The 27908-nt window shown below is 32.5% G+C and overlaps 5 protein-coding genes across 6 annotated transcripts in view; 2 read left to right on the top strand and 3 right to left on the bottom strand.

The window, feature by feature from the left end:
* Trm1 (tRNA methyltransferase 1) overlaps window positions 1-27908 on the bottom strand; it is a 171049-nt gene that overhangs the window by 129800 nt on the left and 13341 nt on the right. The window lies entirely within an intron of this gene.
* On the top strand, window positions 94-9079 carry RhoGDI (rho GDP-dissociation inhibitor). 2 transcript variants are annotated; one of them, XM_081977619.1, is made up of 5 exons: window positions 94-301; window positions 1678-1872; window positions 2976-3200; window positions 8283-8524; window positions 8581-9079. In XM_081977619.1, the coding sequence occupies exons 2-4, from the start codon at window positions 1689-1691 to the stop codon at window positions 8480-8482; spliced, it is 609 nt and encodes a 202-aa protein (XP_081833745.1). In that variant the 5' UTR covers window positions 94-301; window positions 1678-1688; the 3' UTR covers window positions 8483-8524; window positions 8581-9079. The 2 variants fall into 2 exon arrangements, with proteins under 2 accessions (XP_081833745.1, XP_081833738.1); XM_081977612.1 differs by having other exon boundaries at window positions 96-305.
* Window positions 10906-12433, bottom strand: LOC145727815 (SUZ RNA-binding domain-containing). The gene is made up of 4 exons (XM_081977654.1): window positions 12078-12433; window positions 11933-11985; window positions 11633-11878; window positions 10906-11579 (listed from the first exon to the last, which is right to left on the bottom strand). Exons 1-4 carry the CDS (start codon window positions 12153-12155, stop codon window positions 11471-11473), a joined length of 486 nt encoding a protein of 161 aa, XP_081833780.1. The 5' UTR covers window positions 12156-12433; the 3' UTR covers window positions 10906-11470.
* Window positions 20322-25268, bottom strand: LOC145727809 (mitochondrial inner membrane protein Mpv17-like). The gene is made up of 2 exons (XM_081977641.1): window positions 25026-25268; window positions 20322-21363 (listed from the first exon to the last, which is right to left on the bottom strand). Exons 1-2 carry the CDS (start codon window positions 25218-25220, stop codon window positions 21016-21018), a joined length of 543 nt encoding a protein of 180 aa, XP_081833767.1. The 5' UTR covers window positions 25221-25268; the 3' UTR covers window positions 20322-21015.
* LOC145727842 (uncharacterized) overlaps window positions 20713-27908 on the top strand; it is a 95634-nt gene continuing 88438 nt past the window's right edge. The window contains 1 exon segment of the mRNA XM_081977687.1: window positions 20713-21001. Coding sequence (XP_081833813.1) covers window positions 20932-21001 — 70 coding nt within the window. The 5' untranslated portion in view covers window positions 20713-20931.

Below are 27908 nucleotides of genomic sequence, written 5' to 3'. Positions count from 1 at the left end.
AATGCAAGTTCACGTGACTTTTGGCCTGAGAATTTAACCTATTTTGGATGTCGTTACTTGTCAACTGTCACACTCGACAATTTGACATTCGATTTCACGTTCCCTCGATTCCCTTATCGGCTTATCGGGTTCCTGCATCGATAAATCGCTAATCCTTTTCGGTTTTTTTTATTTATTATAATAGAATAGTTCTAGCAACAATTAACTGCTGCTTGTATCGAGCAAAGAGAATTGGAATTCCACCACCCGAAGCGAATAATAAAGAAGTAGTGTTTTTTGTTTTATCCCACAGGATTTTTGGGTGGGTAAGTAGAAATGTTTGTATGTATTTTCCTTATATCTTTGATAAATAAACTCCCTAGAATACATTCTGTTAATAGAGTTTATTTCAGTTTCTTATCAGTGAGTAATATACATATTTGTTTTATGTTAGGAGATTGTGATGATAGAAAATTCTTCCCAGAGAAAATGCCTCACCAAACTAGTGTTCATTTATTTCATATATGCAGAATAAACTGTGCATTTCGTATGCTTTTTATTACTTTCCTGTAAGATTCGGATATAACCTAGCCTTCCAAAAAGTTTGTGTCATATCACCCTATCAGTGGAAGGAGATATTATAAATACTTATGATTTAGCAGTACAAAAAACCTGAAAATAACTTAATTGTAATTTAATGCAATAGAAGCAAGTTAAATCTGGAGTTCACAATTGAATCAAAGATCTATTTTTAAACATCCCATGTTTACATACATGTGTCTATTTCTGGGTGAATAAGGTCTAAAGAGCCAAATAAGCTACTTTACTGTCCCTTCAATAATAAATTTACATGTCAACGTTTTTTTTTGTTTACTAACTGGATTAATAAATTGGTAGTTATTAGACTGTCAAATGAGTGGCTCAAGGATTTGAGATATCAGCCCTAAAAGATGACTAATAGTGCATATAACCTAACCTTAATATTAAAATACTTATATAGAGATAGAGTTTTATCAGATTTGAATTCACTGATATCATTTACCACACATTTGTTTTGATAGCAGGACTTTTATGTTAAAAAAAAGTTAAATTTTGTATACAGAGTGGCTAAGAAAGTTAGTGTACTGTTATTCTACTCTATAAAATAATATTAAAGCTGTATGGCACTAGACCAATTCTGGCAATTTTGCATTTAACTTATAGCTGATTACAAATTTTGTTACTCTTGTTGATTTGTATACCAATTTACTCTGTTCAGAAATTAATCATAAAGAATGACACACAAAACCGCTATAGAAAATGTATGACATTTTATAGACTGTCAGATTATTTGCTGTTTTGTGCTTTCCCAGATAATTATAATTTCTGAACAACAAATCATGAACAATGTGCTGAGTACCAAAGTTTTTAAATTTGGTGATATTCTTGCAGTTTTGCAAATGGAAACTGCTATTATAAGGTTTACATACACGGTGTGCCCCCTTAATTATTCATTGAATTAGAAAACAAGAAATGTGTATACACTGTGTGTCAAAAGTATAAAGACTCTGAATTATTACAAAAATATACAGAATTTATTTTGAAAGACACTTTTTTAAATATCACCCCACACATTGAAGTGTGGGGTTGTACCAATCACAAACAGTGGTCAGTTGTTGCTAAGATTATTACACTGTTCTCTTTTGTGTACCCTCACAGATTTGATAGAAATGGCTGATACAGAGCTAGAAGTTACCACCCCAGAAGATTTAGACAAAGAGCCGGAATCAAACTACAAACCTCCACCAGAAAAAACCATCACCGAGCTGTTAGAAATTGATCAGGATGATGAAAGCTTGAGGAAATACAAGGAAACTCTCTTGGGACAGGCTCAGGCTGGTCCAATTATTGTCGGTGAGTTCAGCACATAATAATAATAAATAATTTTCCATTATCTTAGGAATAATTAGTTAATCATATCTATTGTTTGTCACAATATTTTCAGATATTGCAAACTTAAAAATCGATCGATCTTTATTAGAAGTGTATCGCATTGACATATTCCCAATCAGACATAAATGTCCATTAAACAGCTAGTCAAGTGTTTATGGATGTATTAGATTGGCATATTGCCAACTACAACCAAGAATTTGTGATATTTGCGTATCCCACCTCTGTTTCAAGTGAAATTTCTCGAAAACAGCCCCAAATTAATCTCATCGTATCTTGTGTAGATTTTCAAGATATCAGTGGTCGAAATTGAATTGTATATTTTACTTGTGTTTTACTGTATTTTTTCTGCAATTTGGCCTCGATTTTAGGCAAACAAACAGTATCATCAATGATAATGAGCTGTAGCAAGCAAAACTGTGCTCAATGTGTTACTTTATTTCTATGAAACACGAACATACAGAGAAAATTCAAAAAACACCTAAAGTTTGTTATGGAGACACATTTTGTGGCAAAAACTAAGTAGGAATCATCTCATAAAGTGAAGATTATTTCTCCAGGAACATATTATTTTGTTTCGTTAATAACTTTAGGGTTGGTTTATGAGTTTAGGGTAATAAAATGTTTTCCAATCTGGTCTACGAATTTTAGTTTATGTTTAAGTACGAAATTAGAATGTGCGACAACTGTGCAGCATATCCTGGAACATTTTAAGATTGAAAACAGTTTTTGCTTTTGCAAAATGTGGTATTTTTGGTATTTGAAACTAAAGTTGGAAATCGTTTTAATTGCTCCTGAAGTCAAATTTAGAACTTTAATGCTTAGTGTGTGGTTTAGACTGTTAATTTTTTTACCTATCAAAAGCAAACTTAAGCTTGGTTGATGACTAAAACTCGGATGTGTTACTGTTATCGGCGTTTGCCGATTGAGGAGCTTCCTGTCGTGCGATAAGGTGACCATATCCACTCTTTGTTATACAACAAACTGAGCTTAGGGAGTTAGTGGAATTTTCCACCATTTATTCTTTTTACTTCATTTATATTCTACACCTAATATTTTATTTGTAGAGCCTGACAATCCAAGGAAAGTGATCGTAAAACGCCTCGTCCTAATACCAGTTGACAGGCCTGAGCTGTCACTGGATCTGAGTGGCGATTTGTCAAAATTGAAGAAGGAAACTTTTGTTATTAAAGAGGGCGTTTCGTATAGGATCAGAATTGAGTTTCTAGTACAAAGAGAAATTGTTCATGGACTCAAATATGTCCAGAAAACCAGCAAGATGGGAATTACTGGTAAGTGTAGTTTACTTATATTATAATATGTCATTATTAAGTTTTTGTTTAATATCCGAATGATGATTAATTATCGAAAATCAGTTTTGCATAATACTCAGCGTCCCTACCAATAACCTTAATCAGGGTTTACGTTATTGTTTGGTAGTCATTGTTCCATAATTGAAAATGGTTGTGACAGTCTTTGTGAGTCATGCGGTGTCCGATTAAACGTATTATGCATAGCTAATGAGGCATTGCTTCTTATTTAGTTACATTAAAAGAGTGTGGTGTGGTACCACCACACACGTTTTTAACTCTGACTTTACCAGTAGAAAATACCAAATTATATACATAAAATAAATCGGAATTATGTTTAACGCACCGAATTTGTTTCATAGAGGCTCCTCGGCTCGAAAAAATTTTTGAGGGAGGGTAGAAGGTACCTTGGGGCGACTTCGACATTAAATTATAAGTTAAGTTGTATCCTATAGATGGGTTTCTTAATTTTGTGGACCAAGAATTTAAGAGAAGATACAGATTTTCAAAATTTTTCATTACAGAGGAGGTTTTTCCTCTTGTGAGAAATTCACTAGAAAAAAATGCAGATCGTGGATTACCGACCGTTGATAGAATGTGACACAAGAAGTTGACACTGGTGGGTTTCTGTCACATTCTACAGGGTTTCTCTTGATAGTTCCTTCCCCTCGTTTCAAGAATATGCATCCAATGTGCATGAAAATTATGGTGATTGCTTGCTTTCGGTCACCCTGTACGCAACATTTCAGATAGAATTTGTTGCTCAACACTCACCACACAAGGAGCTGAAGACGATTAATTTGAGTTGTTCTACCTCCCTGAACTCCCAAAAATAACCGAATTACAGGGTGATCAAATTTCAAACCACAATTTCAACAGATTTGAGAATTTGTTGCATCAAATCATTACATAACGGCTATTCATAATATATCTTTTCTTGTCTAACTTTTCTTACCTAAATCTATGGTACAGAAAAAGCAAGCAATATACCTACTTCAGCTTTTTTGACACTCCAGTTATTGGCGTTTCAAGATAAGAGATACTCCCTCTGGTGGTCAGTTTTGAAAACTGTTTCGGACATTCCAGCTGTCATTTCTCCGTTTGTTTACATTGGTTTTGGTTAGGAATTTAGCAAATATGAAGTGACAGTGTCATATTATTTATAATGTTAGGTTAGAAACGGGCTGTCCGATTTTAGTTCAACTGGCGCTGCAATCTTAACTTGAAACGCCAATAGGTTAAGACATTTTATCAATTTACGGTGTTGACAGTTTTTTATCATTTGCAAGGGCGCCTTAAGCTCGCTTCTCATGTATCCGGAATTATAACGGAGCGCGGGGTGCGGAATGAATGTTTTTTACGCACGGAAAACTGCTTGTCGTTCACATGTGACAAGTGACACAGCTGCGGAATGGTTGACGGAATAGTGTTAATACAAGTGGGTTTTACAGGCGATTTTGTCCTTGACTGTCCTTTCAAACTGTGTTTCTAGCAGTTCAAATTTTGACACTGTTTTTCTAACTGACTATACTCGATTTTGTAGTGTTTTTTTAGACTATTGGATAGGAAATTTAATGAGGATTCCAAAAATGTGCTCAAAACTGTCATTTTCACATCACAAATGGGTTTTACAGTCGATTTTGTCTTTGACTGTCCTTTCAAACTGTGTTTCTAGCAGTTCAAATTTTGACACTTTTTTCTAACTGACTATACTCGATTTTTTAGTGTTTTTTTAGACTATTGGATAGGAAATTTAATGAGGATTCCAAAAATGTGCTCAAAACTGTCATTTTCACATCACAAATGGGTTTTACAGTCGATTTTGTCTTTGACTGTCCTTTCAAACTGTGTTTCTAGCAGTTCAAATTTTGACACTTTTTTCTAACTGACTATACTCGATTTTTTAGTGTTTTTTTAGACTATTGGATAGGAAATTTAATGAGGATTCCAAAAATGTGCTTAAAACTGTAATTTTCACACCACAAATGGGTTTTACAGGCGATTTTGTCTTTGACTGTCCTTTCAAACTGTGTTTCTAGCAGTTCAAATTTTGACACTGTTTTTCTAACTGACTATACTCGATTTTGTAGTGTTTTTTTAGACTATTGGATAGGAAATTTAATGAGGATTCCAAAAATGTGCTCAAAACTGTCATTTTCACACCACAAATGGGTTTTACAGTCGATTTTGTCTTTGACTGTCCTTTCAAACTGTGTTTCTAGCAGTTCAAATTTTGACACTTTTTTCTAACTGACTATACTCGATTTTTTAGTGTTTTTTTAGACTATTGGATAGGAAATTTAATGAGGATTCCAAAAATGTGCTTAAAACTGTAATTTTCACACCACAAATGGGTTTTACAGGCGATTTTGTCTTTGACTGTCCTTTCAAACTGTGTTTCTAGCAGTTCAAATTTTGACACTGTTTTTCTAACTGACTATACTCGATTTTTTAGTGTTTTTTTAGACTATTGGATAGGAAATTTAATGAGGATTCCAAAAATGTGCTCAAAACTGTCATTTTCACACCACAAATGGGTTTTACAGTCGATTTTGTCTTTGACTGTCCTTTCAAACTGTGTTTCTAGCAGTTCAAATTTTGACACTGTTTTTCTAACTGACTATACTCGATTTTTTAGTGTTTTTTTAGACTATTGGATAGGAAATTTAATGAGGATTCCAAAAATGTGCTTAAATCTGTCATTTTCACACCACAAATGGGTTTTACAGGCGATTTTGTCTTTGACTGTCCTTTCAAACTGTGTTTCTAGCAGTTCAAATTTTGACACTGTTTTTCTAACTGACTATACTCGATTTTTTAGTGTTTTTTTAGACTATTGGATAGGAAATTTAATGAGGATTCCAAAAATGTGCTTAAAACTGTCATTTTCACACCACAAATGGGTTTTACAGGCGATTTTGTCCTTGACTGTCCTTTCAAACTGTTAGTTCTTCTGTTAGTTCAAACTTTGACACTGTTTTTCTCTCTGACTGTACTCAATTTGGTAGTGTTTTTTTCAACTTATTAGATAGGAAATTTAATGAGGATTCCAAAAATGTGCTTAAAACTGTCATTTTCTCACTCCAAGTGAGTTTAACAAACGATTTTGTCGCTGACTGTGTTTTCAAACTTTGGCAGCATTTTTCTCCCTGACTGTACCGAATTTAGTCATATTTTTTTAGGCTATTGGATAGGACATTTAATAAGGATTCCAAAAATATGCTTAAAACTGTCATTTTCACACTACAAGTGGGTTTTACAGGCGGTTTTGTCCTTGACTGTCCTTTCAAACTGTGTTTCTGTTAGTTCAAACTTTGACACTGTTTTTCTCTCTGACTGTACTCAGTTTGGTAGTGTTTTTTTAGGTTAGTGAATAGGAAATTTAATGAGGATTCCAAAAATGTGCTTAAAACTGTCATTTTCACACTACAAGTAGGTTTTACAGGCGGTTTTGTCCTTGACTGTCCTTTCAAACTGTGTTTCTGTTAGTTCAAACTTTGACACTGTTTTTCTCTCTGACTGTACTCAGTTTGGTAGTGTTTTTTTAGGTTAGTGGATAGGAAATTTAATGAGGATTCCAAAAATGTGCTTAAAACTGTAATTTTCACACCACAAATGGGTTTTGCAGGCGATTTTGTCTTTGACTGTCTTTTCAAACTGTGTTTCTAACAATTCAAACTTTGACACCATTTTTCATCATGACTGTACCGATATGTTTTTTGTTTTTTTTTTGGCTATTGAATAGGAAATTTAATGAGGATTCCAAAAATGTACTTAAATCAAACATTTTCTCACTAGAAGTGGGTTTTACCAGCGATTTTCTCCCTGACTGTCCTTCCGAACTGTGTTTCTTTTAGTTCAAAATTTGACACTGCCTTTCTCCCAGACTGTACCACATTTTAAACGGTTTTTCCAAGTAACTGAATAGGAAATTTAACGAGGATTCCAAACATGTGCTTAAAACTGTCATTTTCTCATTCCAAGTTGGTTTTACAGACGATTTTGTCTCTGACTGTCCTTTCAAACTGTGTTTCTGGCAGTTCAAACTTTGACACTGTTTTTCTAACTGACTATACTGGATTTTTTAGTGTTTTTTTTAGGTTAGTAGATAGGAAACTTAATGAGGATTCCAAAAATGTGGATAAAACTGTCATTTTCTCACTCCAAGTGAGTTTAACAGACGATTTTGTCGCTGACTGTCTTTTCAAACTGTGTTTCTGGCAGTTCAAACTTTGGCAGCACTTTTCTCCCTGACTGTACCGAATTTTGTGTTCAATAACCTGAATGACCAACCAATGAAACTCTTGATATTCAACGATGAAAGCCGATATCAGTCAATTGTCTCCTAACTTTGGTAGGAAGAGTCCATCTAATTCGCTTTCTCTTTTCAACTGTCTCTTCTTGTTAAATAGCTATTCTTTGGTGCGACTATGAACAGGGGCATAAATCTATCATAACCAATAATTTCACACTCCATAACACGTGACTTTGACAAATGCCTGCCACATCTGCAATCCCTAAAGAAGTTGCACATCATTACCATTTATAATAGCGCAATGGCAGGATTCGATTTCCCCATTCAAAATAAAAAAATCCCCTAAATATGGACATTTTTTTAAAAAATCCCCAAAAAATTTTTTCACAGATTATAATTTGTTATTTCTCTATTTTAATACATTTTCCTTACAAAAATATTTGATATTATTTAATTTTTTTTTCTGATATGTCAGACGGCTGTCACTTTACTTGTCAGTATGTAATTACTAAGGAAACAATTAGATGGCGCTGGCGTAACACGTTTTTGTATCAAGAATTTAAGAATAACTAGTTACTAGATTATTGTGATTTTATTTGATTTTCAGATTTTCTAACTACGATTTGTGTCAAGTTTCGAGTAGTAAGTGTCAGACCTAAAATCCCCAGTTATTCCCCTGGAAAATATTTTTTTCCCAACAGAAATTCCCTGGAAAAAATATCCTCAAAAAATTCCCCAAAGAAAAAAAATCCCCTATTTTTTGGGGAAATTCCTCTAATCGTAATTACAACGAAATGTTTAATTTTTAGTGGATAAGATGACTCATATGGTTGGTTCTTACGCGCCAAAAACAGAAATCCAGTCGTACACCACTCCGCCTGAGGATGCTCCCTCTGGCATGATGGCGCGCGGATCTTACACTGTTCACTCTTTGTTCACTGACGACGATAAAAACGAGCATCTAAAATGGGAGTGGACGTTCGAAATCAAGAAGGACTGGAAAGACTAAAATGCTGTTGATGGCTTCAATAATTAAAGTATTTTGTTAAAGGTAGAACAAATAGAACAAACTAATTTTTGAAACTATTTTTAAATCGCTTCTTTTAGGTTTTGCGGCTGAACAAATTCTTCTCAAGTGATCGAAAAGTATTAGAAATCAACAATACTAACTCTTAAGTCTAAATTCGGATTTTTTTCTAGCTATAGTGTTTGATGCGTATACACATACAAGTTTTGAAGTTTTTTTAACTGCAGAGTGAATTTTTTATAACGCTTTTACTATACCTCTATATTATGTATCCAGTGTGCTTATGAAATACGATTTAAAATGGAACTGCCCCTATATTCTAAATTTAGAATAATAATTATACCAAAATATGCCTTCTAAATCCTCAGGACATTTGTATCTTGTGGTAAAACTGCAATATTTTTGAACGAGGCAATATATTCTTGTAATTTTATGGTAAACAGGAAAGATTTTGCATGCTTGTCAAAATAATTATAAATAAATTGTCTATTGGTTTCTTACTATTTGTATCTTAAATTGTATTTTTACAATTTGTGCGTGATGTTTACAGTCTTGTGGAATAAAAACATTTAGTCTAGACTTTTGGAGGTACATTTTGTATGTTGTTGTGTTTTGTCAAGAAATTTTTTATTTTCAAAATGAACCTCAACTGCCTGAATACCTTCAGATTAATAGTACAAAAATGTAAAAAACTAATTATTTTTGAATTTTCCAATTTTTCCGGAAAATTACCAAAAATGTTCTGGAAAAATTTCCATAAATTTAATTTTCCGGAAATTTTACATCTCTGTTGGACTCTTTTTTAACGTCAAAACAGAATCCTGAAGGGGTCACGTGACCGTTTTTTAGTTTTAAACTGATACACTAAATAACATATCTATTTGTAAGATTAAAATGTCATTTTTAACGTCACGTGACAGTTTTTATGTTTGGACTATTTTTTTTCAAATCGCGTGACTTTTAACGTCAAAACAGATCATGAAGGTCACGTGCCTCTTTTAAGATTAAAAATGGAATTTTAAATGTCAAAATGTCATTTGAAGAATCATCTAATAGTTTTTCAGTTTAAACTGATATTTTTAACAACACGTGACCCTCTTTACAGTGCAAATGGCCACGTGACAATTTTCAATTATTTTAACGTCACGTGACAGTTTTTATGTTTAGACTATTTTTTTTTCAAATCGCGAGACTTGTTTAACGTCTAAACAGATCCTGAAGGTCACGTGACTCTGACTTTTAAGATTAAAAATTTAATTTATAATATCACATGACAATCGTTTTTCAGTTTAAACTGATAGATATTTTTAGAGACCCTCTTACAGTGCAAATGGCCACGTGACAACTTTCAATTATTTTAACGTCAAAACTAAATCCTAAAAGTCACGTGACTGTTTTAGATGTCAAAGTATTATTTGAAGAGTCACCTGACTCCTTATAATGTGCATGTGGTCACGTGACGATTTTCAAAAATAAAATATATTTTTAAAGGTCACGTTACTCTTTTTACAGTTCATAAAATCGCCTAACAATTTTCAATAATTAAACATTTTTTTTTAAAGTCACGTGACTCTTTTTTAATGTCAAACCGAAATCTTGAAGGTCACGTGACTGTAAATAGCAAAATAATGTTTAAAGGGTCACGTGACTGTTTTTCAGTTTGAACAGATTTTTTTAAATTACGTGACTCCTTTTAATGTGCAAATGGTCACGTGACGATTTTCAATACTCAAATTTTTTTTTTTTTTAAATGGAGTTAAGCACTCGTTTCGTTTTTTAAAACAGTTTTGGAGGAATAAATCCCTAAAATGACATTTTAGGGCAAAAGTGCCCTAATGCAATCTTGTAGAGGTACACAATAATTAAAGAAAACACACACAAAATCTGTTATTTTTTGCCTAGAAACAAAACAAAAAATGTGATTTGTCAACTAGACAACGTTGCATTAAAACTAATATTTTCCAACTGTCAAAATATGGGTTAGTGGTGCCATCCCACGCTGCTTACTTAAATTAATTTTCACTTACATTGCCACTGTTTGTCTATCTGTCTATACAGGTGTGGTAAATCCAAAACCGACCATAGGAAAACCGTGTAACTGACAGAGAAACGTAGATAATTGCATGCGCGGGACAAAGACAGAAAATGAAAAAATACCAAGTAGGCCATATTTTCAGTACGCTGTTGCCAAAATCCAATACATTTTGTCGACGGTATTGGATTTTGGCAGCAGCGTACTGAAAATATGGCCTACTTGGTATTTTTTCGTTTTCTGTCTTTGTCCCACGCATGCAATTATCTACGTTTCTCTGTCAATTACACGGTTTTCCTATGGTCCGTTTTGGATTTACCAAATGTACACTTATCATTTGGTCTATAACTGTAGGTACATAATAAACAAGTCACCATTTCCAAAAACTTTATTGTGTCATTCGTCAGACATTAAAAACACTTTTTGTTCATACATCATTTTGTAAGTGACTGGGATGTGGCAATGTCTTTATTTATTCAAAGATTTAAACTTCCTGTAACATTGAACAACAATTAGGAAACACTTTGTATAAAACAATAGTATGAACTAATAATTGTTATAAACTTCTTATACCCTTTAATTGGCTTATTACAAAACTATTATCTGGTTTAAACCAGATCTCTTTTCTTATTAAGTGGTTTTATACTCAACATCACAGCCAATAAACTTTGAATGAAAAGGGTTTCAGCCTAATAATTTTTAATCTGGCATACCATGGGTCTTTTTTTACTTTTGATGTCCTATAGTCACTTATTATCACAATCACAGTTTAACCTGGCAAAAAGTAGAATTACACAAAAATTACAAGAAATAATAATTATTCTAGATTAGGTATGCCTGGAAACAATCCACATATAAAACATCAAAGGAAAATGGTTAGAAATTAAATTAAATGATGCTTTTACTTAACTAAATAACAAACACAGTCATAACTTCTATTATCTCTGAAAAGTAAATCCATTCGTTCCATCAGGTCCTCTGGGAAGCCTTACCAAATTACTTGCTTCAGTGGATTTTACTTTTAAATCAGGTTTCGCTATACATACCCTACAAGAGAAAGTAACAATTTTATGTTACTTTAGCTTAATTAAATAACTTGCCGTTCTTCAGCTTTTCCTGAACTAGATTCACCAAGTATTCTAAGACGGGCTTGAGCATATTCCTGTTCTCTTTGTTGTAGAGTTTTTTTTGGCGCAGCTTTCTTACCATCTTTATTTAAGTTACCTTCATTTGTTGGTCTTTTCAAAATTTTAACTGCAGGCTCATTTGAGACATATTGTGACCTAAGGGCATCATCACCTGTTAATGTCACTGTGATTGGACCTATCTCTCTGTTACCATTTATACTAAAATAATTTAATTTAAAGTATTAATACAACTGAAGTTTAGGTTTTAGGTACCTTCTTCCTTCTAGACTGGGCATTATTATCTGACTGATTTTTTTCTCTAAAACCTACAGAAAAAATTAGTTGCTACACTAGAGGAGGTTTGAGGAATAACCAACATTTATGGCAACATATGGAGAGGAATAAAAAGTATTCTTACATCAGTTTCTTCAATTTCCTCCCAGTTATCAATTTCAAGGGCCTCGTTCTGCTGTTTAGCAGCCATAATTAGACCCATTTATCATCCACTCATCCACATGCTAACTATCCCAAATTTTCAAAAACAAAAAACCAATTAACCTGCTTCAGTTGGTCATTTTCTGGTTGCTAATCGTGACTTCATTTTACTTTTCACAGTTGATTCGATTAAAAATATTGAAAATCCTCGTTAAATAATTTTCAATTCACTCTTATTATCACATTTCATTGTTTAAATAATTAGAATATTACAAAACCAAAATTACTAAAATTGAAAATTTGAGTAATGTGACATTTAGTGCGCACGACAGAATACAGTGACTGACGTGACAACCGCCAGCAGTGATTGTCAAAAATGACAGATGACAGTTAACATACGAATTTCGTGCAGCGACCTCTATAAAGAAAGCCGGGTGCACTACGAAGACCATATTTATGTAAATGGTTGTATAAGCCGTTAATCTTTTGCACAGGATTATTATAATATTAATTCAAAATAAAAATGATTGTACAAGAGAGATATCAAAAGGTTCAAAATGAAGCAACTCTTTCTTCATTTAACCGACCGTGTAATTCTTACCATTTCCAAGATAGCAATACTTGATAACCGGTTTTCTAGACACTCTGTGTATATGAAAATTATTTTAAAATAGTGATGTTATTATAAAGCTTAATTTGGTTGATGTTTAACTTTCGATATGCCAAATACCGCGAACGGAACATCACCGTCAAAGCGAAGAATAGGAGAAAATGTGTCATTGATTTGATAAAAATACGTGAAAGTTTAACGTCTTCTATGCGTACCTACGCGATGATACATCCGTTTATTCCATTTGAAGATTAAGACGATAATTTAGAGAGATTTTTCTTCAAAAGAAGAAAAAGCGCCAAAATTAGTCAAAATATAGGCGCTGATTTTTAGACCCAAACCACAGTCAAATCAGCCCACAGACCTCAAATCAAAAATCAGGATAACACAGTTTGGTACAAATCCAGTTTTATCCACTATATTGAATAATAATACAAAAAGACACAAAACAGAACATTCACCAATACATTTTTTCTTTGGAATTCTCATTAGAGCCATCAAATATCCTCGAGAAATATTTTTAAATTACAAACTATTTAATTTTCAATTATGCTGGCCGGTTTCACTTTAGCAATAATTATGCGGCATGTGAAAATATTAGGCAAATATTGCTTCTGATTCGTGTAATGCCTCAGGATGGTTGATGAGAAAGCAAATAATAAGTCTTACATATAGCAGGAACTTCCTGGTAAGTTATTCGGACAGATCAGTAGGACATTAAATTTACTCACTAGTGACAGTTTCTTCGAAAAGTCTTTTTATTGGTATTCACTTAAGATATGAATAGAATCTTTGGCAAAATAGTGCGGAGGGTAATACTTTAAATTGACAGACTATACAGGGTGGTCCAGTTTTAAGTGTCAATAATTCACCATTTGATAGCCAATCAAAAAATAAGTTGACTTGCATTGTGTCATTTTTCTGAAAAACGTTTTCTAAGGAAGATACAGTCCTCCAAATTTCAATTTAAAAAATCGTTTTATTATAAAATCAGTAAAAATCAACTAAATTTCATTTTATAGGTTTATGAGTCATATTTTGACAGTTGGGACGTTTGTCTATGGGATTTACACGTATTTTGAACTGTCCTGAACCTGTCAACTGTACAAATATGTCCCATAAAGCTATAAAACTACAAAAACTTACTTAAAAATAGTTAATAGATTGAAAATCAGTAAAAATCAACTGAATTGCATTTTATAAGTTGACGAATGTTATGTTGACAGTTGGGACGTTTGGTTGTGCCATTTACACGTGTTTTGCACTGTCTTGAACCTGTCAACTGTCTAAATATGTCCAATAAAGCTATAAAACTACAAAAACTTCCTTAAAAGATTGGAAATTAGTAAAAAACAACTAAATTTCATTTTATAGGTTAATGAGTCATATTTTGACAGTTGGGACGTTTGGTTGTGTCATTTACACGTGTTTTGAACTGTCTTGAACCTGTCAACTGTCTAAATATGTCCCATAAAGCTATAAAACTACAAAAACTTACTTAAAAGTAGTTAATAGATTGAAAATCAGTAAAAATCAACTGAATTGCATTTTATAAGTTGACGAATGTTATGTTGACAGTTGGGACGTTTGGTTGTGCCATTTACACGTGTTTTGCACTGTCTTGAACCTGTCAACTGTCTAAATATGTCCCATAAAGCTATAAAACTACAAAAACTTCCTTAAAAGATTGGAAATTAGTAAAAATCAACTAAATTTCATTTTATAGGTTAATGAGTCATATTTTGATAGTTGGGATGTTTGGTTGTGTCATTTACACGTGTTTTGCACTGTCTTGAACCTGTCAACTGTCTAAATATGTCCAATAAAGCTATAAAACTACAAAAACTTCCTTAAAAAAGATTGGAAATTAGAAAAAATCAACTAAATTTCATTTTATAGGTTAATGAGTCATATTTTGATAGTTGGGATGTTTGGTTGTGTCATTTACACGTGTTTTGCACTGTCTTGAACCTGTCAACTGTCTAAATATGTCCAATAAAGCTATAAAACTACAAAAACTTCCTTAAAAAAGATTGGAAATTAGAAAAAATCAACTAAATTTCATTTTATAGGTTAATGAGTCATATTTTGATAGTTGGGATGTTTGGTTGTGTCATTTACACGTGTTTTGCACTGTCTTGAACCTGTCAACTGTCTAAATATGTCCAATAAAGCTATAAAACTACAAAAACTTCCTTAAAAAAGATTGGAAATTAGAAAAAATCAACTAAATTTCATTTTATAGGTTAATGAGTCATATTTTGATAGTTGGGATGTTTGGTTGTGTCATTTACACGTGTTTTGCACTGTCTTGAACCTGTCAACTGTCTAAATATGTCCCATAAAGCTATAAAACTACAAAAACTTACTTAAAAGTAGTTAATAGATTGAAAATCAGTAAAAATCAACTGAATTGCATTTTATAAGTTGACGAATGTTATTTTGACAGTTGGGACGTTTGGTTGTGTCATTTACACGTGTTTTGCACTGTCTTGAACCTGTCAACTGTCTAAATATGTCCCATAAAGCTATAAAACTACAAAAACTTACTTAAAAGTAGTTAATAGATTGAAAATCAGTAAAAATCAACTGAATTGCATTTTATAAGTTGACGAATGTTATTTTGACAGTTGGGACGTTTGGTTGTGTCATTTACACGTGTTTTGCACTGTCTTGAACCTGTCAACTGTCTAAATATGTCCCATAAAGCTATAAAACTACAAAAACTTCCTTATAAGATTGGAAATTAGTAAAAATCAACTAAATTTCATTTTATAGGTTAATGAGTCATATTTTGATAGTTGGGACGTTTGGTTGTGTCATTTACACGTGTTTTGCACTGTCTTGAATCTGTCAACTGTCTAAATATGTCCCATAAAGCTATAAAACTACAAAAACTTACTTAAAAGTAGTTATTAGATTGAAAATCAGTAAAAATCAACTGAATTGCATTTTATAAGTTAACGAATGTTATTTTGACAGTTGGGACGTTTGGTTGTGTCATTTACACGTGTTTTGCACTGTCTTGAACCTGTCAACTGTCTAAATATGTCCCATAAAGCTATAAAACTACAAAAACTTACTTAAAAGTAGTTAATAGATTGAAAATCAGTAAAAATCAACTGAATTGCATTTTATAAGTTGACGAATGTTATTTTGACAGTTGGGACGTTTGGTTGTGTCATTTACACGTGTTTTGAACTGTCTTGAACCTGTCAACTGTCTAAATATGTCCCATAAAGCTATAAAAATACAAAAACTTCCTTAAAAGATTGGAAATTAGTAAAAATCAACTAAATTTCATTTTATAGGTTAATGAGTCATATTTTGATAGTTGGGACGTTTGGTTGTGTCATTTGCACGTGTTTTGAACTGTCTTGAACCTGTCAACTGTCCAAATATGTCCCATAAAGCTATAAAACTACAAAAACTTACTTAAAAGTAGTTAATAGATTGAAAATCAGTAAAAATCAACTGAATTGCATTTCATAAGTTGACGAATGTTATTTTGACAGTTGGGACGTTTGGTTGTGTCATTTACACGTGTTTTGAACTGTCTTGAACCTGTCAACTGTCTAAATATGTTCCATAAAGCTATAAAACTACAAAAACTTACTTAAAAGTAGTTAATAGATTGAAAATCAGTAAAAATCAACTGAATTGCATTTTATAAGTTGACGAATGTTATTTTGACAGTTGGGACGTTTGGTTGTGTCATTTACACGTGTTTTGCACTGTCTTGAACCTGTCAACTGTCTAAATATGTCCAATAAAGCTATAAAACTACAAAAACTTCCTTAAAAGATTGGAAATTAGTAAAAATCAACTAAAATTTATTTTAGGATTTTCCTTCAAAAATCGCTGTGGTTTGTGGTGAATCACCCTGTAAACTATTACATCTTCACTCAGTTAATGTCAACTATGTTTGGTTGTGTCATTTACACGTGTTTTGCACTGTCTTGAACCTGTCAACTGTCTAAATATGTCCCATAAAGCTATAAAACTACAAAAACTTCCTTAAAAGATTGGAAATTAGTAAAAATCAACTAAATTTCATTTTATAGGTTAATGAGTCATATTTTGATAGTTGGGATGTTTGGTTGTGTCATTTACACGTGTTTTGAACTGTCTTGAACCTGTCAACTGTCTAAATATGTCCAATAAAGCTATAAAACTACAAAAACTTCCTTAAAAGATTGGAAATTAGTAAAAATCAACTAAATTTCATTTTATAGGTTAATGAGTCATATTTTGACAGTTGGGACGTTTGGTTGTGTCATTTACACATGTTTTGCACTATCTTGAACCTGTCAACTGTCTAAATATGTCCCATAAAGCTATAAAACTACAAAAACTTCCTTAAAAGATTGGAAATTAGTAAAAATCAACTAAATTTCATTTTATAGGTTAATGAGTCATATTTTGACAGTTGGGACGTTTGGTTGTGTCATTTACACGTGTTTTGCACTGTCTTGAACCTGTCAACTGTCTAAATATGTCCAATAAAGCTATAAAACTACAAAAACTTCCTTAAAAGATTGGAAATTAGTAAAAATCAACTAAATTTCATTTTATAGGTTAATGAGTCATATTTTGACAGTTGGGACGTTTGGTTGTGTCATTTACACGTGTTTTGCACTGTCTTGAACCTGTCAACTGTCTAAATATGTCCAATAAAGCTATAAAACTACAAAAACTTCCTTAAAAGATTGGAAATTAGTAAAAATCAACTAAATTTCATTTTACAGGTTAATGAGTCATATTTTGACAGTTGGGATGTTTGGTTGTGTCATTTACACGTGTTTTGCACTGTCTTGAACCTGTCAACTGTCTAAATATGTCCCATAAAGCTATAAAACTACATAAACTTCCTTAAAAGATTGGAAATTAGTAAAAATCAACTAAATTTCATTTTATAGGTTAATGAGTCATATTTTGACAGTTGGGACGTTTGGTTGTGTCATTTACACGTGTTTTGCACTGTCTTGAACCTGTCAACTGTCTAAATATGTCCAATAAAGCTATAAAACTACAAAAACTTCCTTAAAAGATTGGAAATTAGTAAAAATCAACTAAATTTCATTTTATAGGTTAATGAGTCATATTTTGACAGTTGGGACGTTTGGTTGTGTCATTTACACGTGTTTTGAACTGTCTTGAACCTGTCAACTGTCTAAATATGTCCCATAAAGCTATAGAACTACAAAAACTTCCTTAAAAGATTGGAAATTAGTAAAAATCAACTAAATTTCATTTTATAGGTTAATGAGTCATATTTTGACAGTTGGGACGTTTGGTTGTGTCATTTACACGTGTTTTGCACTGTCTTGAACCTGTCAACTGTCTAAATATGTCCCATAAAGCTATAAAACTACAAAAAGCTACTTAAAAGTAGTTAATAGATTGAAAATCAGTAAAAATCAACTGAATTGCATTTTATAAGTTGACGAATGTTATTTTGACAGTTGGGACGTTTGGTTGTGTCATTTACACGTGTTTTGTACTGTCTTGAACCTGTCAACTGTCTAAATATGTCCAATAAAGCTATAAAACTACAAAAACTTCCTTAAAAGATTGGAAATTAGTAAAAATCAACTAAATTTCATTTTATAGGTTAATGAGTCATATTTTGACAGTTGGGACGTTTGGTTGTGTCATTTGCATGTGTTTTGAACTGTCTTGAACCTGTCAACTGTCTAAATATGTCCAATAAAGCTATAAAACTACAAAAACTTCCTTAAAAAAGATTGGAAATTAGAAAAAATCAACTAAATTTCATTTTATAGGTTAATGAGTCATATTTTGACAGTTGGGACGTTTGGTTGTGTCATTTGCATGTGTTTTGAACTGTCTTGAACCTGTCAACTGTCTAAATATGTCCAATAAAGCTATAAAACTACAAAAACTTCCTTAAAAAAGATTGGAAATTAGAAAAAATCAACTAAATTTCATTTTATAGGTTAATGAGTCATATTTTGACAGTTGGGACGTTTGGTTGTGTCATTTACACGTGTTTTGCACTGTCTTGAACCTGTCAACTGTCTAAATATGTCCCATAAAGCTATAAAACTACAAAAAGCTACTTAAAAGTAGTTAATAGATTGAAAATCAGTAAAAATCAACTGAATTGCATTTTATAAGTTGACGAATGTTATTTTGACAGTTGGGACGTTTGGTTGTGTCATTTACACGTGTTTTGCACTGTCTTGAACCTGTCAACTGTCTAAATATGTCCAATAAAGCTATAAAACTACAAAAACTTCCTTAAAAGATTGGAAATTAGTAAAAAACAACTAAATTTCATTTTATAGGTTAATGAGTCATATTTTGATAGTTGGGACGTTTGGTTGTGTCATTTACACGTGTTTTGCACTATCTTGAACCTGTCAACTGTCTAAATATGTCCCATAAAGCTATAAAACTACAAAAACTTCCTTAAAAGATTGGAAATTAGTAAAAATCAACTAAATTTCATTTTATAGGTTAATGAGTCATATTTTGACAGTTGGGACGTTTGGTTGTGTCATTTACACGTGTTTTGAACTGTCTTGAACCTGTCAACTGTCTAAATATGTCCAATAAAGCTATAAAACTACAAAAACTTCCTTAAAAGATTGGAAATTAGTAAAAAACAACTAAATTTCATTTTATAGGTTAATGAGTCATATTTTGATAGTTGGGACGTTTGGTTGTGTCATTTACACGTGTTTTGCACTATCTTGAACCTGTCAACTGTCTAAATATGTCCCATAAAGCTATAAAACTACAAAAACTTACTTAAAAGTAGTTAATAGATTGAAAATCAGTAAAAATCAACTGAATTGCATTTTATAAGTTGACGAATGTTATTTTGACAGTTGGGACGTTTGGTTGTGTCATTTACACGTGTTTTGCACTGTCTTGAACCTGTCAACTGTCTAAATATGTCCAATAAAGCTATAAAACTACAAAAACTTCCTTAAAAAAGATTGGAAATTAGAAAAAATCAACTAAATTTCATTTTATAGGTTAATGAGTCATATTTTGATAGTTGGGACGTTTGGTTGTGTCATTTACACGTGTTTTGCACTGTCTTGAACCTGTCAACTGTCTAAATATGTCCCATAAAGCTATAAAACTACAAAAACTTACTTAAAAGTAGTTAATAGATTGAAAATCAGTAAAAATCAACTGAATTGCATTTTATAAGTTGACGAATGTTATTTTGACAGTTGGGACGTTTGGTTGTGTCATTTACACGTGTTTTGCACTGTCTTGAACCTGTCAACTGTCTAAATATGTCCAATAAAGCTATAAAACTACAAAAACTTCCTTAAAAGATTGGAAATTAGTAAAAATCAACTAAATTTCATTTTAGGATTTTCCTTCAAAAATCGCTGTGGTTTGTGGTGAATCACCCTGTAAACTATTACATCTTCACTCAGTTAATGTCAACTATGCCAAGTGTATGTATGTTTTGTTTAAATTCAGGTTGTAACGCTCTTATCAAATATCAAATTTTCAAGAAAGACTAATTGGCCATCATTGAGGTCTCTAAAGTTGAAGATTCTAAAGATATCCGACATTTTCGATAGAAACAGCTCAAAAACCGTAAAGACGCAAATAATATCACAACCATTGAAGATGGGTGAAAAACAGACCATGTTTTATTCAATTTACGTTAAAATTCAGACAGAATCAAAAAATGAACATTCTTGGTAGCTTCTGATGAAAAATCAGAGTATCTACCACACAAACGGTTATTAAGTTGATTACTTGGTGATATACACCCGAAAAACTCTGTTGAAATAATTCTTATCCCTTTAGTAATACATCATGCGTCAACAAATCAATTCTTGAATCGATAAGAGGAATTTTCGAGTAATACGCGATCTCCTCTCTCGCCGTGCCTACGACCAGCTTTCTACCTTCTGGCGATGCCAAACAGGTGACTGGTCGGTTGTTAACAATTCTTCGTCAGCGCCGAAGACATTTTACCACACAAATTCAGTTGGTCTTTGGCGTTCATTGCAGAAGAAACACTATACAGTCGGTCGATACTTTGTGGCACACTTTCAATTGCGGTCGAGTCGATATCGATAATCTAGTGTACAGAAACGAATTATCTCGCTATCGATATTCTGATCTGATTCGTGTTCGTTTGTAGAATTGAAGGAACCCTCACCTAGTAATGTGTGCAGGGCATTTTAAGTGAATTTGTGGATTATATTTGTGCACGATCCAGAAAATGTTGCAACCCAGAGGGTGGTTGCATCGTTCGGCAGTGATACTCCTGCTGATCGTGGATACTATTCAAGGTAGGTCCAGTAAATTAATCTCGTTGAGTCTTCCAACTGAGATAAGTGTTCCAAAACACGGCCACCGACTGCACGAGCAAAACCTGATACTTCAAGGGCATAAAGTAAAAGTTGATCGTTTGCACTGCAGGCCATATCGTCCAATTGGTTAGAATTATATCCGTGTACTCTAGATCTAATTTGTTTTTGATAGTCCGCATATTACCGCCGTTTAACAGTGTCAATGCAGTGATGAAGATCACCAAGAATCCTGGTGCGAATATCAATTGATCTGCCGCCACTTTCTTCACTGCTGTGGACAAGTCTTTTTCTTGTCCCAGTTTGGTGCTTAAGAGTTTGTACCATCCAGTTGTAGCAGGTCCCTAAAATATAAACAAATAATTGAAATTTTATTCCCCAAGTTTCTTGAACGATTTTGGAAACACCCTGTATATCAGACTAAGGATTTAAAAGGCCTGCCATAAAAGCTTTAACCATCCTGTACAATAATACAGGGTGGTCCAGTTTTAAATGTCAATAATTCACCATTCAAAAAATAAGTTAACACACATTATGTCATTTTTCTGAAAAAGGCTTCCTAAGGAAAATACAGTTCTTCAAATTTCACTTTAAAAAATCGTTTTTTTTGTCATAACTGTCAGACTGTTGGATCAAATTTGAAACAAGCACTCTATAAATTAATACTCATTATGAATGACGTTTGCCAAAATTCTCCAGAAGCGTAGATACAGGAAGATGGTTTTCATATTTTTGCCTTATTTTCTACGTCTTTGGATATTTTTCAAAAATTACAGTTTCTTTTAAATTTATTGTTCACGATGAAAAATTAATTATCTCTTATACAATTCTAATGTGAAACTTCGTTTACGAGATAATTCAGTTATTACGTTCAAAGACCCAAAACTAACCCAACCCAACTTAAAAATTTTCTTGGAAACGAAAAACTGACTTAAGAAGCTTAAAAAATTTTATTGTAGCCAGTTTTCATAGTTTCCAAATAAACTGAAATTTTTTAGTTGTAAAAATTGATTTAGAAAAGATAAAAATTGATTTCAGAAGATTAAAAATTGTTTCTAACCAGTTTTCATACACATCCCGAGACTTTAATATTCAAAATTGACTTGTTTACATAAAAAAACACTTTTTCTAGAATTTTTTATTGCAAATTCATACATTTAAACCTTAAAAATTGACTTGAACACCAAAAAGTGACATCAGAAACGTAAAATTTGCATTTGAAGTAAGTTTTCATAATTTGAAAACAAATTTCAATATTTTAGTCTTGAAAATAGTCTTAGATGCAGGACATTGACATTAGATTCATAAAAATTGTCTTGAAAACTAACTTTTCGTACTTTTTATTTTGCTTTACATTTTTGCCATTTTTTTTTGCCAGAAACACAGTTTGAAAAGACAGTCAGCAACAAAATCGTCTGTTAAACTCACTTGGAGTGAGAAAATGACAGTTTTAAGCACATTTTTGGAATCCTCATTAAATTTCTTATCCAATAACCTAAAAAAAAATCACAAAATTCGGTACAGTCAGGGAGAAAAGTGCTGCCAAAGTTTGAACTGACAGAAACACAGTTTGAAAAGACAGTCAGCGACAAAACCATCTGTTAAACTCACTTGGAGTGAGAAAATAACAGTTTTATCCACATTTTTGGAATCCTTATTAAGTTTCCTATCTACTAACCTAAAAAAACACTAAAAAATCGAGTATAGTCAGTTAGAAAAACAGTGTCAAAGTTTGAACTGCCAGAAACACAGTTTGAAAGGACAGTCAGAGACAAAATCGCCTGTAAAACCCACTTGGAATAAGAAAATGACAGTTTTAAGCACATTTTTGAAATCCTCGTTAAATTTCCTATTCAGTTGCTTCGAGAAACCGTATAAAATGTGGTACAGTCTGGGAGAAAAGCATTGTCAAATTTTGAACTAAAAGAAACACAGTTCGGAAGGACATTCAGGGACAAAATCGCTGGTGAAACCCACTTCTAGTAAGAAAATGTTTGATTTAAGATCATTTTTGGAATCCTCATTAAATTTCCTATTCAGTAGCCAAAAAAAAAACAAAAAACATATCGGTACAGTCATGGTGAAAAATGGTGTCAAAATTTGAATTGTTAGAAACACAGTTTGAAAAGACAGTCAAGGACAAAATCGACTGTAAAACCCACTTGTAGTGTGAAAATGGCAGTTTTAAGCACATTTTTGGAATCCTTATTAAATTTCCTATCCAATAGCCTAAAAAAATATCACTAAATAAATATCACACTTGTGGTGAGGAAATGACTGTTTTAAGCACATTTTTGGAATCCTCATTAAATTTCCTGCCCAATAACCTGAAAACACACTACAAAATTCGGTACAGTCAGGAAGAAAAGCGGTGTCAAACTTTAAACTGTCAGAAACACAGTTTGAAAACACAGTCAGCGACAAAATCGTCTGTTAAACTCACTTGGAGTGAGAAAATGACAGTTTTAAGCACATTTTTGGAATCCTCATTAAATTTCCTATCTACTAACCTAAAAAAACACTACCAAATTGAGTACAGTCAGAGAGAAAAACGGTGTCAAAGTTTGAACTAACAGAAACACAGTTTGAAAGGACAGTCAAGGACAAAATCGCCTGTAAAACCCATTTGTGGTGTGAAAATGACAGTTTTAAGCACATTTTTGGAATCCTCATTAAATTTCCTTTCTACTAACCTAAAAAAATACTACCAAATTGAGTACAGTCAGAGAGAAAAACAGTGTCAAAGTTTGAACTAACAGAAACACAGTTTGAAAGGACAGTCAAGGACAAAATCGCCTGTAAAACCCATTTGTGGTGTGAAAATGACAGTTTTAAGCACATTTTTGGAATCCTCATTAAATTTCCTTTCTACTAACCTAAAAAAATACTACCAAATTGAGTACAGTCAGAGAGAAAAACAGTGTCAAAGTTTGAACTAACAGAAACACAGTTTGAAAGGACAGTCAAGGACAAAATTGCATGTAAAACCCATTTGTGGTGTGAAAATGACAGTTTTAAGCGCATTTTTGGAATCCTCATTAAATTTCCTTTCTACTAACCTAAAAAAATACTACCAAATTGAGTACAGTCAGAGAGAAAAACAGTGTCAAAGTTTGAACTAACAGAAACGCAGTTTGAAAGGACAGTCAAGGACAAAATCGCCTGTAAAACCCATTTGTGGTGTGAAAATGACAGTTTTAAGCACATTTTTGGAATCCTTATTAAATTTCCTATCCAATAGTCTAAAAAAACACTAAAAAATCGAGTACAGTCAGAGAGAAAAACAGTGTCAAAGTTTGAACTAACAGAAACGCAGTTTGAAAGGACAGTAAAGGACAAAATCGCCTTAAAACCCACTTGTAGTGTGAAAATGACAGTTTTAAGCACATTTTTGGAATCCTTATTAAATTTCCTATCCAATAGCCTAAAAAAATATCACTAAATTCGGTACAGTCAGGGAGAAAAGTGCTTCCAAAGTTTGAAAACACAGTCAGCGACAAAATCGTCTGTTAAACTCACTTGGAGTGAGAAAATGACAGTTTTAAGCACATTTTTGGAATCCTCATTAAATTTCCTATCTACTAACCTAAAAAAACACTACCAAATTGAGTGCAGTCAGAGAGAAAAACAGTGTCAAAGTTTGAACTAACAGAAACGCAGTTTGAAAGGACAGTCAAGGACAAAATCGCCTGTAAAACCCATTTGTGGTGTGAAAATGACAGTTTTAAGCACATTTTTGGAATCCTTATTAAATTTCCTATCTACTAACCTAAAAAAACACTACCAAATTGAGTACAGTTTACCATTATAATTCCGGATACATGAGAACCGAGCTTAACCATTACAGATCAGAACTGGAATGACAATACACACATTTCTCCTTTAAACACTCGATAAGCTCAATGCAAAATAAATACAATTCATCCTGACTCACTCTGTATGAAAAGTATAATTACTTTATCATTATTTGTGCGTTTTGCAATAAACGATATCAAAAGCTTATTACCACTAAACAGCAACCAAGGAAAGCGAATTGCAGCGTTCTTTTGTAATGGTGCTCCCTAAATCCTCGTCTTTCTACAAACTGTTGAGAAATCACATCTCCTGTTGACATTAGCAAACCGGTCTGTATGCACTGAACCAACAGGAATCGTCTGTGTAGTGTTCGATGATATGCGTCTATAAGTTTGGATAGTGACATGTTTACTGAAATTTTGAAAACTAACCACGTTTGGTTATCACAAACTGATTGAATTTGCGACGTCTACACGTAACTGTAATAAAATATAACCGTCACATGACCAGCCAAAGGTTGTCTAATGGTAAGTCCACGTGATTTGTCATACCATGTATATTTGCGTAAATCATGTGCGTTAAGTCAAAAAAGAGCAGCAAGTTGACACTTATTCACGTGATATCATTGCCATTTTCAAACCAATGAACTTCTGACATTGACTATTACTACTTTTACTCCTTTACGTCACAATGTCAAAAGCAAATGGTTTTTCCTGTTTTTCATGAAGACTGAAATTCGGGTGTTACGACACTGAAATTAAAATCCAGTGACGTACTGCATGTTTTTCACAATCAACCCTTACTTCAGCCAGACTGTACTAAACATCATTGAAAATACAGACAAGTCGGTTAAAATGCAATAAAATACAATTTCAGTCGGTATTTTTGAAATCTGGAGGTTACGGCCCTGAAACTTTATTTACAGCCAATAAACTGACATTAAAATCCAAAAACGTACTGCAGATTTTGCACAAACGAAAATACAGTTAAAATACTGCAAATCTGGTGGTTACGACCCTGAAATTTGCTGTGTAAGTAAGAAATTAAATTTAAAATCCAGGGGTGTAGTGCATTTTTTTCCAGAAAAAACCTTAGTTTACTCAAACTGTGATTGAAAATGAAGGAAAAGTAATTGCAATGAAACACAATTTCAGTCAGTATTTCTGAAAGGCGCCATATTAAATTCCTACTTCTTTAAATTGTTTTGACTGATCATCTGACAGTTTGTCACATGATCATTCATTTGCAAGTGGGAATAATATCACGTGGACTAGTGTCATTTCACCTAATTATCCTATTTTCTTTGTATATCTTCAAATAATCGTTGTCACTCTGTATAGAACATTCGATATTTAAAATTGTTTTTAGCCAATAAGTTATATTTTTTGGGTACCTATTTCTAATGCATTTTTCTTCCACATAACGTTGCGTAATTCTGTTACAACTATCGAGCAAAACCATCCATGAAGTATTAACACTTCATCAACCGTGAATTCAAGTGAATAAATTGTGTATAAAATATCGTTTACGCAACCATGTACTCGTTAGATGAAAGTCAGGATTAAAAAGCACTAAAACCGTGAAAAAAGTGCTTAAAAAGGAAAATTATTTTTCTCAAAAAAGCATACAAGGGCCACAGACGTTATTTTTCTTAAATTTTTACTTCAAACTCAGAAATTAACTAAATTTCGACTTCAAACTCGGAATTTAGTTGCAATGTTGTCAAACTGACAAATTCTACTATTTTAGATCTACTAATTAAGATCAAAGTGTGTTTGCAATGTTGCCAAACTGACTAATTTTACTAATTTGGTTTGAAGAGTATCTGCAATGTTATCAAACTGACTAATTCTACAATTTTGGTTTGAAGAGTGTTTCCAATCTGTTCAAACTGACAAGTTCAATTAATTTCTTTGAAGTGTGTTTGCTTGCAATGTTGCCAAATTAACAAACTCTCCTAATTTAGATCGAAGACTGTTTGAAATGTTGCCTAACTGACAAAATTTGGTAATTTGGTTCAAAAGTGTCCTTGCAATGTTATCAAACTAACAAATTCTACAATTTTGGTTCGAAGAGCGTTTGTATTGTAACCAAACTGACAAGTTTGACTAATTTCTTTGAAGTGTGTTAGCAATGTTGCCAAAGTTAACAATTTGTACTAATTTGCTTCGAAGAAGGTTTGCAATGTTGCCAAACTGAAAAAGTTTGTCTAATTTGGTTTGAAGAGCTTTTGCAATGTGACAATGTAAATTCAGAGTTTGAAGTCAGAATTTAGTCTAGAATTTAGTCGAAATTTAAGAAAAATAACGTCTGTGGCCTTTCTACGCTTTCGTAAGAACCCTTTGGAAGCTTTAGAATGTTTTGAGAGATTCCAGACTAGTTGAAGAGCATTTGGAATTTTTTAGACTGTTTTAAAAGCTTTTGGACTGTTTTGAAAGGCTTCTGACTGCTTTAGAAGCATTTTGGAGTTTCTGTAGTGTTTTGAAACCTTTTCAGACTGCCTTAGGAAGCTTTTAAACTGCTTTAGAAGCATACGGAAGCTTTTAGACTGCCTTGAATTTTTTTTGAGAGCTTCTAGACTAGTTTATGATTATTTGGAAGCTTTTGGAAGCTTCTAGTCTAGAAACAGTCTAGTGTTGGAAGAATTTCGACTGTTTGAGAAGCATTTTGGAGTTTCTGTAGTGTTTTTAAATCTTTTTAGACTACTTTGGAAGGTTTCAGAAGAGTTTAAAAAGCATTGAAGGTTTTGGGCTTTTGAAACCTTGTAGACGGTTCTAGAAACTTTAAAATTGGAAGCTTTGCCACACAAACCAATTGAAAGAAAGAAATGAAATGTATTGAAATTAAATAAGGAATTAAAAAACATGAAAAGCTTGTTTTATCAAAAACTAGTTAAACCATACAAAAAATAGTTGCAAATAAGCAGAAAATACTAAAATAAACACAAAAAAGCGTGAAAAAAATCTGTCACATAACGTGTTTTAGCATCATTTGTTCTTTTATTATTACCAAAAAGCAAAATTCCTAAAAATCCGTACTAATCACGAATCAAATAATACCTCAAAACTGTTCGTTAACCTAGAGCAGAATACCT

Source organism: Ips typographus, linkage group LG1 (genome assembly GCF_016097725.1).
Source record: "Ips typographus isolate SLU linkage group LG1, UJ_Ityp_2.0, whole genome shotgun sequence".
NCBI classification, from domain to species: Eukaryota; Metazoa; Arthropoda; class Insecta; order Coleoptera; family Curculionidae; genus Ips; species Ips typographus.
The sequence above is the reverse complement of the archived record's forward strand: the minus strand, read 5'-3'. Positions and strand labels throughout refer to the sequence as shown.

Bases quoted from the DNA above. Each gene is read 5' to 3' on its own strand.
- RhoGDI (XM_081977619.1), top strand. From the start codon at position 1,689: ATGGCTGATACAGAGCTAGAAGTTACCACCCCAGAAGATTTAGACAAA. The intron at 1,873-2,975 runs GTGAGTTCAGCA...TTTTATTTGTAG, and splicing joins GGCTGGTCCAATTATTGTCG to AGCCTGACAATCCAAGGAAA. The intron at 3,201-8,282 runs GTAAGTGTAGTT...TTTAATTTTTAG, and splicing joins CAGCAAGATGGGAATTACTG to TGGATAAGATGACTCATATG.
- LOC145727815 (XM_081977654.1), bottom strand. From the start codon at position 12,155: ATGGGTCTAATTATGGCTGCTAAACAGCAGAACGAGGCCCTTGAAATT. The intron at 11,986-12,077 runs GTAAGAATACTT...TTTTTTCTGTAG, and splicing joins AGGAAATTGAAGAAACTGAT to GTTTTAGAGAAAAAAATCAG. The intron at 11,580-11,632 runs GCAAGTTATTTA...TTTCTCTTGTAG, and splicing joins TCAGGAAAAGCTGAAGAACG to GGTATGTATAGCGAAACCTG.
- LOC145727809 (XM_081977641.1), bottom strand. From the start codon at position 25,220: ATGTCACTATCCAAACTTATAGACGCATATCATCGAACACTACACAGA. The intron at 21,364-25,025 runs GTAATAAGCTTT...TTTATATTTTAG, and splicing joins TCCTTGGTTGCTGTTTAGTG to GGACCTGCTACAACTGGATG.